This window comes from Hippocampus bargibanti, linkage group LG11, assembly GCF_051943395.1.
Source record: "Hippocampus bargibanti isolate YZ-2025 linkage group LG11, ASM5194339v1, whole genome shotgun sequence".
In the NCBI taxonomy this organism is placed as follows: domain Eukaryota; kingdom Metazoa; phylum Chordata; class Actinopteri; order Syngnathiformes; family Syngnathidae; genus Hippocampus; species Hippocampus bargibanti.
This window is the reverse complement of record NC_142744.1, coordinates 18,654,211-18,667,313: the sequence shown is the minus strand read 5'-3', so window position 1 is coordinate 18,667,313 and position 13,103 is coordinate 18,654,211. Positions and strand designations below refer to the sequence as shown.

The following is a 13,103-nucleotide window of genomic DNA, read 5'->3' as shown; positions in this document are numbered from 1 at the left end:
AAAAAAAAACGTTATACTTTGTGACAATGTTTTTTAATGTGATTAGTTGTCTCATTGTGCTTCAAGTTGTGAAAAATGGGGCAGGCAACTTTTCAGTTATCTGCCTTCTTGTCCGCTAACTTTTTGTCATGAGTTTCCGACACTGTTTTTACTATAATTTGGGCAAATTCGGCGAGCCGGATTAAAAAGCCTAACGGGCAGTAGTTTGCCCATGTCTGAGTTAGACTGATTCTCTGTGTGCAGGTTAACTCATTCACTGCCAGATGATGTGCAAAAATGTGCCCACTCTCGTGCCAGGGTTTTTGTCTTTTTCACTGAATATGCAGGACCCACAGAATATTAAGCTTTAGGACTACATAAACATTCAATGCAGTGTAAGAAACCTTAGATGGTCTTCTTTCATCAGAAAAAGAGTTAATTCCTAAATTATATGCGTGTGGAGTTAGAAAAGCTTGAAATGGGGGCGGCTGTACAAAAGGCAAATGCTGCCCCCTCGTGGGAGGGAAAAACATTGCCAGAGGTCTGACCAGCGCTTTATCTGCATGCCCGCAAGAAGAACCAAAACCCAAACAAATTCAGGAATGGCCTTGAATGATTTAATACATGTCTGACTCAACATGCCAATTAGTCAGAAACGCTCACTTTGTCATCAGTGACTGGTTGATTTTGTGCACAGTTTAAAAACAAATGTATACTTATAGTTATACTAATTGTGTTTGCATTTTTTCTGTTTTCAATGCATGTGTTTTTTTAATGTCTTGAATTTGTTAAAAAAAAACTCTTTATTTTTACGGTTTTATGGTTTATCATACTTTTTACACTAATGAATATTTCTGTGCATGTACATATGAACTGATTGGGTTTGGCACCTATGGCAGAACGACTGCCATGAGAGCAGATTTTTTTCCCCTCGGTCATGCTTGGGGATTGTCACAAATCATTTCATACTTTTCTGGAATGAAGACAGTGATGTTAATTTGTTGTTGTTGTTTTTTTTGCATTTTTTAACACAGGTAGGACCTACGTGTTGCTGTTTAAAAGCGTGACCCCAGCAGATATAGGAGAGATTACATTTACAGCAGAGAAGGCCTCGTCATCTGCACAACTGAAGGTGAAAGGTAAACATACTTTGACCTAAGCATGTCAATTGCCTGGTTTGATTGATGTGATGTTGCAAGTCGATGGACTCAAAAAACAGACACTGACAATAACTAAAACAAGCCTAGGTATATAAGATCATCATGGATTTTTCCCCCTGGCAGTTTAATTAGAAAAATGTTTAAACGTGTGTATTCTAGTACAGTATATAGATTCATTCCACACAAAGTGAAATACTGAATTATTTGATCTTTCTGTAATGTGGAAGAGATCAATGAGTTTACAGCTTGTAAAAACCCACAGTGCTGAAAATTTTCATATTTCCTACATGTTTCGATAAATCTTTGAGTTTCACTTTTTCAATTAGACTCCTGGAATGAATGAATCCATCAACAATATTCTATTTTAGTTCCCCCGTCCCCATACATGATCAAATGCAATTCGTATGCTGTAGAGCTGCCCGCCAAGTTTGTGAAGAAACTCCGAGATAAGATAGCCATTTACAAGCACCGTGGCCACCTGGAGTGCCAAGTGTCCCGTGCCAGTGCCCAAGTCAAGTGGTTCAAAAACAACATAGAGCTGAAATCTGGGCAGAAGTATGAGATCAAAAGTGAGGATGTGTACCGGAAGCTCACGATCAACAATGTGGACACAGCTGATGAAGACACCTACACGTGCGATGCCTCTGATGACAAGACATCCTGTAAACTGCTTGTGGAAGGTAAAACAATTGGAGGTCAGAAGTCACATATAGGAAATAAGTCACCAGAGTTCTCGCCAATAAGTCCTGATGCTCAGACATTGTTTATCATCTTAAATTGAAATGAGAAGACAGATTGATGTGTTATGGTTGTAACTCACCGTCTGTTCCCACAGTTATAATATTAAGCAGATTCTTTACTTACAGACAGTGTAGGTGTTCAATTAGCTGACATGTTTCGGCGACTACTTCCGCCTTTGTTCCCATAGTTGTTTGATTTTTTGCGGACACTTAACTACCGTGATCGGAGGGCAATATTCATGTAGATGATGAATGTTGCCATCTGCCATAAATGTGCCATCTGCCCACAGTAATGGTCTCTTATGAATTATAAAAGTGGTTTGTCATCGCTTCCATATATTATTACATATCATTTGGTTGGTTGCTTCATGACTATGGTGTACATGAGGAATGGGTGAATTGGAACCCTGTAGATTATAATGTTCATTATACAGGCTCAAAAAGGTGTCGAACATTCTCTGAACATTTCGCAAACACTGAGCTGCACTAAAGTTCAATTAAAAATGGCCTGAATTGTACTGGAGTACTACTCCATACTTTTTTAAGGACTTACACATAGTTTTCTTACATTATTAGAATGAAGTTGATTTATTATTTACTCATATTGCAATTGTTTTATATTTGAATGAATTTTCAAGCAAACCCTTTTTTTGTTTGTATCCTTTTAGAGCGGTCCATAAGCATTGTGCGCGAGCTGAGTTCCGTAGAGGTGACTGAACCTTTCGCCGCTGTCTTCGAAGTTGAGATCAGTATGGAACTGGGGAAACCACCCATTTGGACCCTCAACGGCGTCATCGTGCAGGAGAACACTGATGTTGAGATTGAAACAGAGGGCACCATGCATCGTATCACGTTCAAAAAGACCAAAGCGTCCATGACTGGCCCGGTCCAGTTCACGGCTGGCAAGAGCAAGTCATCCGCCCAGCTTACAGTCAAAGGTACTCTATTTGTGTGAACACAGCATAATAACGCATTTATGCCGCATCTGTTTGTAAAGCTTCTTAATGATGCCTTTTCTATGCTCAGAGCGTCCACTTGAGATTGCAGAGCCCATCAAAGACGTGAAGGCCAAGGAGAAAAGCTCTGCCATGCTCACTTGTAAATTCTCCATCCCGCCAAAAGACAAAGTGCAGTGGTTCAAAGAACAAGTCGTACTGGCTGCGTCAGACAAATATAACATCAAGCAAGATGCTACCAGGGCTCAACTCACCATTCATAGGCTGACTGAAGAGGACAGTGGCGAGTACCTCTGTCAGTCTGGACCTGCTGTAACAAAAGGAAATCTTCTCGTTGAAGGTGCCCTTTCTTTAATATTATACTGTAAATCGATGAGAAGGTTTCTTCAGCCGTAACGAAAGGAAATCTTCTCGTTGAAGGTGCCCTTTATTTAATATTATACTGTAAAGCAGAGTTTTCCAAATGTGTAGCGGAGTGAAAGTAGTCAGAGTCCTCGACGTGTGGAAAAGTGTGACCAAAATGTTCACTGAAAGACGCTTCTCATGTCAAGTTTTTATCCATCTATCAGAATCACAATCAGAATCAGAATCATATTTACTGCCAAGTATGTAGAACACACAAGGAATTTGTCGACTGTATCATAGTTGATTTCATTATAGTCATATGTGAGCTGTAGCCAATCCCTGGCTGAGAGGCTAGCTACACCTTGACCTCGTCGCTAGCCAATTGTGGGGCACATATAGACAAGCTGGGTGGCCCGGTGGATTACTGGTTAATGCGTCATCCTCACAGTGCAGAGCAGCAGGGTTTGATTCCCGCTCCATCCTTCCTATGTGAAGAGTTTGCATGCTCACTATTGGGTGGTCTTTCTCCGGGTACTCCAGTTTCCTCCCACATTCCAAAAACATGCGTGACAGGTTAATGGAATACTCTAGAATAGTAATACATTTAACTTCTGAGTGCCCTTCAAAACTCTCAAGGACACTTCACAGTCATGGGATTTTTTTTTTTTTTTGCGCGGGTGAGCAGCGGCAGCAATTCGCGACAGCTTTCACTCTACCAGGAGCGTACCCTGCGATTGTATGGCAACTACTTCAAGGTTTCCTTCGGCTCCTGCCTGTAAACACATGTGATAGGTTCCAAACTTTGTGAGGATAGCGCAAAATGTATATATGAATGGATATAGAGAAGCAGGCATTCACACCCACACTCATACCTATGGACAATCTTGAATCTGTAGTAAACCTAACAAGCATGTTTTAATGCTGTTGGAAGAAACTCAAATTGCAAAACCTTTTACACAGTAGGCCACAGATGAAATACAAAGTTTTAATTAATAAAAGAAAAAAAAATGTTTGTTGTCATAAAAGGATGTCTTGAGAATGTCATGAGTCTGTGTATTTTTCTACTAATAGTCTGGGATCTGTGATGGAAGCAAAATGTCTTATCTGAAAAAGTTTGAAAACACAAAATTTTCCAACTACAGTGAATTCTATATAGCTGGTTTCCACCCTCAGTGCGTGACATAAAATTCATCCAGCACCTGGCTGACACAGAAGTGGAGGAAGACAGCGATGCAACGTTCACATGCGAGGTCAACTATGCGGACGAGGGGGCTCGGTGGCTCCTCAATGACAAGGCGCTCTTCACCAATGAAGTCAACACCATAAGCCATGAAGGGAAAGTGCATAAACTCACTCTTAAGAACCTGGCACCTCAAGATAGCGGCACTATCACAGTTTATGTCCGCAATGTTAAGGAATTGGTCACGCTTAAGGTTAAAGGTAAGAATCTGTGCGGATTAATATGGTATAGATTAGAAATAATATAATAATCACTATTTGCATGGTTCACTCGCCAGAAAAGCCTGCCCTTTTCCTCAAGTCTCTGGATGATGTCATCGGTGAGGAGAAAGGTTCCATCACTCTGGCTTGTGAGGCGTCCAAGCCCAGAGTCTCTCCCATGTGGAGTAAAGATGGCAGCCCGTTGAAGGCTGGACCCAAATATGAGCTCCTTCACACAGCCAAATCTTTGGGGCTCATCATCAAGGATGTGACCAAAGATGACGCAGGGGAGTACACTTGCGATCTGGGAACTGAGATGTCCAAAGCAAAGGTCACTGTAAGAGGTTGGTTTTATCAGAGTCGTCCCCGTCCGGGCATCACACACGAGCACAATAACAGCAACCTTGGCTGTACTTATTCCGTCCATTTTCCCCTCCCTAGAAATTGGCATCGGGATCACAAAATGGCTGAAGTCAGCTGAGGTGAACGAGGGGGAGACGTGTGTTTTCGAGTGCATCTTGTCTCGGGAGAGCACAGATGAGTGCGCCTGGTCTCTTAACGGCCGTACCGTTGCAAGCGGAGGCCGCTTCCAAATTAACAGCAAAGGACGGAAATACACTCTGACCATTACGGACGTCACCCCTGCTGATGCCGGAGATGTCATTTTTAGCATTAAGGATCTGACCACCAAAGCATCACTGACTATTGAAGGTGAATTTATTTTTTTTAGTTGGCATTCATGAATCAATCCATGATAATGGAGGACATAATACTTCGTTGCAGGAAAAACGGCAACGCTGTCAAAGGACCTGGAGAATATTACTGTGGTTCGTGGTGAAAATGCCACTTTTACCTGCGAAGTGACACAATCAACCGCCATTGTCAAATGGACAAAGGATGGCAAATCCATAAGGAAGAGCCAGAAGTACGACATCATCAGGGAAGACTGTGTGATGAAGCTGGTCATCTGCAATGTCTCCGGTAAAGACGCCGGAGAGTACTGGTGTGAGGTTGTCGGCGGGGCAACCGCAAAGGCCAGGCTTGATGTGAAAGGTGAGGTAGAATTTAGTCAGGGGTGGTATTAGTTTTGTTTTTGTTCCTTGTACGAGCCTATGGTTTTCGTAGTCACATGGGGTTAAACACTGAAAATCAGCGTTAATTTTGAACTTCCCAAATGATTTGGACTGGATTGGATTGGATTGGATTTGCCTGTATTAGTCTCGCAGTGGAGAAATTTACATTTCACAGCAGCAAAGTGATGAAAGGAATGAAAGTAGAAAATCAAAATACATGAGCTGCTGGAAATTTAATTTACTGGAATTGTAGTTTACTCTTTCACCTATGGAACCAAAAGCCCATCCACATTACCTTAACACAGGATCTCAGTGGATCCTTAATTGTCCTCAACTATGTATTTCAAAATGAAGGCCTCAAATAGACCTTTAAATTCATTGCTCAGTCCTCATAACAGGGCCACAGATACAATAACAATTAGAAACATTTGTAAAAATACAAATCAAAACAAGGCAGGCTGCATTGTTGAATATACATCTCGAAGTATTGGTTTCAAACTGTTACTTTGGTCTGTAACCGGAAAGTAAAACTATTTTTTAATGCACTCTAAGGTTATTTATTTAAATACTTTAAGGGAAGTCTTTAATTTAATCAAAATGCCCTTTATATTTTGCTGAAATTAAAGACCTCCCTTTAAGTATTTAAATAAATAAATTAAAACTCTCAAAAAAAAATGTGGCATGTAAATTTTCTTCTTGCGTTCATAGAAATAGTATCGTAATAAGCAGTACTATCGATATAACCGATATCGATATAATGAGACTTTACTGTATATATATATATATATATATATATAATATCCCGTCCGGGCATCACACACGAGCACAATAACAGCAACCTTGGCTGTACTTATTCCGTCCATTTTCCCCTCCCTAGAAATTGGCATCGGGATCACAAAATGGCTGAAGTCAGCTGAGGTGAACGAGGGGGAGACGTGTGTTTTCGAGTGCATCTTGTCTCGGGAGAGCACAGATGAGTGCGCCTGGTCTCTTAACGGCCGTACCGTTGCAAGCGGAGGCCGCTTCCAAATTAACAGCAAAGGACGGAAATACAGTCTGACCATTATGGACGTCACCCCTGCTGATGCCGGAGATGTCATTTTTAGCATTAAGGATCTGACCACCAAAGCATCACTGACCATTGAAGGTGAATTTATTTTTTTTAGTTGGCATTCATGAATCAATCCATGATAATGGAGGACATAATACTTCGTTGCAGGAAAAACGGCAACGCTGTCAAAGGACCTGGAGAATATTACTGTGGTTCGTGGTGAAAATGCCACTTTTACCTGCGAAGTGACACAATCAACCGCCATTGTCAAATGGACAAAGGATGGCAAATCCATAAGGAAGAGCCAGAAGTACGACATCATCAGGGAAGACTGTGTGATGAAGCTGGTCATCTGCAATGTCTCCGGTAAAGACGCCGGAGAGTACTGGTGTGAGGTTGTCGGCGGGGCAACCGCAAAGGCCAGGCTTGATGTGAAAGGTGAGGTAGAATTTAGTCAGGGGTGGTATTAGTTTTGTTTTTGTTCCTTGTACGAGCCTATGGTTTTCGTAGTCACATGGGGTTAAACACTGAAAATCAGCCTTAATTTTGAACTTCCCAAATGATTTGGACTGGATTGGATTGGATTGGATTTGCCTGTATTAGTCTCGCAGTGGAGAAATTTACATTTCACAGCAGCAAAGTGATGAAAGGAATGAAAGTAGAAAATCAAAATACATGAGCTGCTGGAAATTTAATTTACTGGAATTGTAGTTTACTCTTTCACCTATGGAACCAAAAGCCCATCCACATTACCTTAACACAGGATCTCAGTGGATCCTTAATTGTCCTCAACTATGTATTTCAAAATGAAGGCCTCAAATACACCTTTAAATTCATTGCTCAGTCCTCATAACAGGGCCACAGATACAATAACAATTAGAAACATTTGTAAAAATACAAATCAAAACAAGGCAGGCTGCATTGTTGAATATACATCTCGAAGTATTGGTTTCAAACTGTTACTTTGGTCTGTAACCGGAAAGTAAAACTATTTTTTAATGCACTCTAAGGTTATTTATTTAAATACTTTAAGGGAAGTCTTTAATTTAATCAAAATGCCCTTTATATTTTGCTGAAATTAAAGACCTCCCTTTAAGTATTTAAATAAATAAATTAAAACTCTCAAAAAAAATGTGTCATGTAAATTTTCTTCTTGCGTTCATAGAAATAGTATCGTAATAAGCAGTACTATCGATATAACCGGTATCGATATAATGAGACTTTACTGTATATATATATATATATATATAATATCCTCGTCTCACCCACCATGGGTGGTGTCTGTCCCCATTTCAGCTCGGGTCCTCTACCAGAGGCCAGGAAGCTTGAGGGTTCTGCGCAGTATCCGTGCTGTTCCCAGCACTGCGCTTTTCTGGACCGAGATATCCGATGTTGTTCCCGGGATCTGTTGCAACCACTCATCGAGTTTGGGGGTCACTGCCCCGAGTGCTCCGACCACCACAGGCACGACTGTCACCTTTACCTTCCAGGCTCTCTCCAGCTCCTCTCTGAGCCCTTGGTATTTCTCGATTTTCTCATGTTCCTTCTTTCTGATGTTCCCATCACTCGGGACCGCTACATCCACGACAACGGCTTTCCTTTCCCCTTTATCTATGACCACGATATCTGGTTGGTTGGCCATTACCATCTTGTCGGTCTGTATCTGGAAGTCCCACAGGATCTTTGCTCGGTCATTCTCCACCACCTTGGGAGGTGTTTCCCATTTTGACCTTGGGGTTTCCAGTCCATACTCCGCACAGATGTTTCGGTAGACTATGCCAGCCACCTGGTTATGGCGCTCCATGTAGGCTTTCCCTGCCAGCATCTTACACCCTGCAGTTACGTGTTGGATTGTCTCAGGTGCCTCTTTGCACAACCTACACCTTGGGTCTTGTCTGGTGTGGTATATCCCTGCCTCTATGGCTCTGGTGTTCAGGGCCTGCTCTTGGGCAGCCAGGATGAGTGCCTCTGTGCTGTCCTTTAGGCCAGCCCTCTCTAGCCACTGATAGGACTTCTTGAGATCAGCCACTTCTGCTATGGTTCGGTGGTACATCCCGTGTAGGGGCTTTTCCTCCCATGATTGTCCCTCTTCCAGCACCTCATCCTCTGTTCCCCATTGACTGAGACATTCTCTGAGTACATCATCCGTTGGAGCCTTCTCTTTGATGTATTCATGGAGCTTGGATGTTTCATCCTGGACAGTGGCTCTCACACTATATATATATATATATATATATATATATATAAAATCATGAAACACTGGACGTGATGTTATTCTGTCCATTTGTGCCAATGGATGGTCCTCGCATGCGATTAGCCTTGATGTTGAGAGTGGTGTGGGAGCTGTGCCGCAGGGATGGGAGGTTGTGAATTTGGGACACATCGTCAGTAGTGTGCCATCGTCAGTAGTGAGAGATATAGATAGATAGATAGATAGATAGATAGATAGATAGATAGATAGATAGATAGATAGATAGATAGATAGATAGATAGATAGATAGATAGATAGATAGATAGATAGATAGATAGATAGATAGATAGATAGAAATAGAGATCGAGAGATAGAGATCGAGAGATAGAGGAGGGTAAAGATAGAGAGGGTAGAGGTAGAGATAGAGGTAGAGAGATCAAGAGGTAGGTAGAGATGTAGGTAGAGAGGTAGGTAGTGAGGTAGGTAGAGATAGAGATAGGGAGAGAGACAGAGAGATAGAGATAGATTTAGAGATAGAGATAGATAGATATCTAGATAGATAGAGAGAGAGCTAGATAGCGAGATAGAGACAGATATATATATATATAGACAGATAAATAGATAGATAGATAGAGAGATAGAAAGAGATAGAGAGAAGAGAATCATGAACCACTGGATGTGATGTTGGAGCTGTGCCTCAGGGATGGGAGGTTGAAAAACCGGTCCCCCCACTGGACATCAGTGAAAAACCGCAGTGAAAAACCGGTCCCCCCACTGGACGACAGTGAAAAAACGGTCCCCCCACTGGACATCAGTGAAAAACCGCAGTGAAAAACCGCAGTGAAAAACCGCAGTGAAAAACCGGTCCCCCCACTGGACATCAGTAAAAAACCGGTCCCCCCCTGGACATCAGTGAAAAACCGCAGTGAAAAACCGGTCCCCCAATGGACAACAGTGAAAAACCGGTCCCCCCACTGGACAACGGGAAAAAGAAGTTCTGGAAACCAGGATAGTCCAGACCCCCTGACTAAAGATTCAACTGCTTAAATTCACCCAGTTCCCTCCAACTCCACCTGAATTGTGAGTATGGCCGACAAGAAGGCAGTTGACCAGCTTAAGACTGAGAGGACAACTGCAAAAGCATCATTCACCCGCCTGGTTAACAGCCTCACCAGGGACCATGATGACTTGTCTGAGGAGGAGCTCAGAGACAGTTTTAAGATGCTCATCGAAGCAGCTGACAAAGTTATGGAAGCCAATGACAAGGTAGAGGCCAAACTCCTGATACAGCTAAGAGATGGGGAAACAGAACTCACTGAAGGGCAGCAAGAAGATCTGGACAAAACTTCAATAGAATGTGTGTCAAAGCGGGCGGAGGTCAAAGGTTTACTTCAGAAGGTCCTGTGGAACAAGTTTGGAAAAAATGAAGTATCCATAGCTCTTCTGACAGCAGAGGAGGAGTGCAGACGCACCACTGCTGTAGACCCTGAGGATATGAACCTGGATGGATACCAGTTCTTGCTGAATCCTTGAAGGATTAATGAAGACTGCAAAAGAGGTACATAGCCGGTGGAGACAATGGATTCCTGAAGATACAGTAGCTGAAATCCTGACAACCTTAAATGCCCTGGAAATTCAAGCCACCAAGCTTGTCTCCAAAAAGGCTGACTTCATACAAGAGGGGGTAAAGGAAGAGGTCAGGAAGGAACCAATTACGTCCAGTCACCCCGTACCAGCCATCAAGTTGAAGCCAATAACCCTTCCTAAATTCACCGGAATCAAACGTGACTTCTACAGGTGGAAAAGGGACTGGGAAGCGCTCCAAAGACAAGGGGAGCCAACCGGTTCCAGGGAAGTGAAAAGGGCCCAATTGCTGGACAGTGTTGAGGACAAGATCAGGAAAGACCTTCGTCTCACCACCCATATCACTGCTGATGACATCTTCCGTGTTCTGGGAAATTGCGATGGCAACCGGACGTCCATTGCTATAGAAATTGTGGAGGAGCTGCAGAGAATACAACCCGTCAAAAGCAACCAGCCACGAAGAGTAGTGGAGTTAATCCAAGCTGTGGAGAAAGCACTTCAAGATCTCAGTGAGCTCGGGGACACTGGCACTATCAAAAACCCACTCGTGACCAGGTTGAGTGAGGGGAAACTCCCAGCACCTCTCAGAAAGGAATGGCTCATCTATGCAGCAGATCCCAGGAATGCTGTAACTCCAGTCAACAGGTTTGACGGTTTGTTGGACTTCCTGAAAGTGCAAGAGAGTATTTATGAGCAGCTGGAACAATTGGATGAGGAACCAAATAAGAGGGAATCGAAGCCTGAGCCAAGACATGCCAGGACGAAATCCACCAGGGCATGTGATGACCGCAATGGCTGTGTTGTCTGCGGAGATGGGAAGCACAGGAAGAAACTATACTACTGCATGCAGTTCCGGGCATTGCAGCTTGCAGACAAGAAAGCTGCTGTTAAGAAGCTGGGAGCATGCAACAGATGTCTTGATGTCCATAATGTCAGTTCAGACTGCAAAGATGACTTCCTATGCACCAACCAAGCCTGCAAGGATGAACATGCACCTGAGCATCATTTTTACCTCTGTCCGAACAAGAAAAGCAGCTCAGCACAGAAGAGGAGCAAACCTGGCTCCATGGATGGCAAAAGCAGGAGAACATACACAGAGGAACAAGAAAACTTTGTCAAGAGGCTTTCCCCAGAGCTGGCAAGGCAGTTTCATGATGCGTTCTCCAATGCTGCAGCCAAGATGTCAAACACAAAAGCCAAATCAGGACTTTTAGAAAGAAGTGGATTGCAGGAACTGCCAGTGTTGATGATGTTATTGGAAGTCACCGCAAATGCTGGACAAAAGATTGGAACACTGATTGACCTGGCGTCTGACACCAATTACATCACCCACACGACTGCAGACAAACTGAACCTTAGAAGCGAAGACATCACTCTCATCGTACACGGTGTTGGAGGAATGAAGACCATTGTGGAGACAAAGCGGTACCTCTTGAAGATCAGAGTGAGGACTCCAAAAGGCACTCTTAGATCGCATCAATTGGTCTGTTATGGTCTGGACAATATTGCAGACATTAACAAAAGTGTTGACTCCAAACGGCTACAGAAACTCTTTCCGGATGTTCCACTTGGAGCTCTGACAAGACCAGATGAAGTCAGTCTGCTTATAGGCCACAGAGAGGGCCAGCTAGCACCTCAACGGATCAGAGTTATTGGAGACCTTGTGGTGTGGGACGGGCCATTGGGGATGACAGTCGGAGGCTCTCATCCTGGACTCTTTGAAGACTTTACTGTGTCCGCCCACATGTCCAGGACTCACTTTGCAAGATCAACGAGGACTGCTGCCTTAAAGTACGAAGAACTCACTGGCCCAGCTAGAACAAACCCTCCCAACACTCATGTTCACGCAAAGCTCCAGAGGTCAAGCACTTCAAGCACCTACCGGGACTTCCTGGAGTGGTGGAAATGGGACAGTATTGGTGCAGCATGTGATCCAAAGTGTGGAGGATGCCGCTGTGGAAAATGTCAACCAGGCGGCAAAGAGATAACTCTCGCAGAGGAACGGGAACTTGAAGTAGTTCCCTATGTCGCAGAGGACCACCACAGCAAAGAGCCACACTGGCATGCCAGGTATCCCTGGGTAGAGGACCCCATTTCCTTACCAAACAACAGAAAAATGGTTGAGGTTACATTCCTGAGAACAGAAAAACAATTGGCCAAAAGACCGGAGTGGAAGGTGGCTTATGCTGCACAAGTCCATGATATGGTAAATAGAAAAGCAGCCTTCAAACTACCCAAAGGCACCATCACCAGTTGGGATGGACCAGTTTGGTATCTCAGTCACCTCATTGCTCCAAACCCACACTCGGTTACAACTCCAATAAGAATTGTCTGGAATAGCAGTCAAAGGTACAGAGGTGTCAGCATGAATGGCCTGCTGATGAAAGGCCCTGATGTCCTTAATCAGATTCGAGCTGTACTGCTCAGATTCAGATGTGGAGTTCATGCTGCCCTGGGAGACATAAAAAAGATGTATAACTCCGTCTGGCTGGAAGACCAAGAAGTGCATCTTCACAGATTCCTCTGGCGAGATACTGAGAATGAGGACCTGGGGGAATACGCGATCTCAAGAGTGAACATAAGA

General features: G+C 43.4%; 1 protein-coding gene across 1 annotated transcript in view; it reads left to right on the top strand.

Moving 5' to 3' along the window:
* Nucleotides 1-13,103, top strand: part of obscnb (obscurin, cytoskeletal calmodulin and titin-interacting RhoGEF b) — an 85,361-nt gene that overhangs the window by 22,663 nt on the left and 49,595 nt on the right. The window contains exons 24-31 of the mRNA XM_089009112.1: nt 1,014-1,118; nt 1,553-1,819; nt 2,548-2,817; nt 2,906-3,175; nt 4,354-4,620; nt 4,698-4,964; nt 5,062-5,331; nt 5,404-5,673. Of these exons, the coding sequence (XP_088865238.1) occupies nt 1,014-1,118; nt 1,553-1,819; nt 2,548-2,817; nt 2,906-3,175; nt 4,354-4,620; nt 4,698-4,964; nt 5,062-5,331; nt 5,404-5,673 (1,986 nt within the window). The remainder of the gene's footprint in view (nt 1-1,013; nt 1,119-1,552; nt 1,820-2,547; nt 2,818-2,905; nt 3,176-4,353; nt 4,621-4,697; nt 4,965-5,061; nt 5,332-5,403; nt 5,674-13,103) is intronic.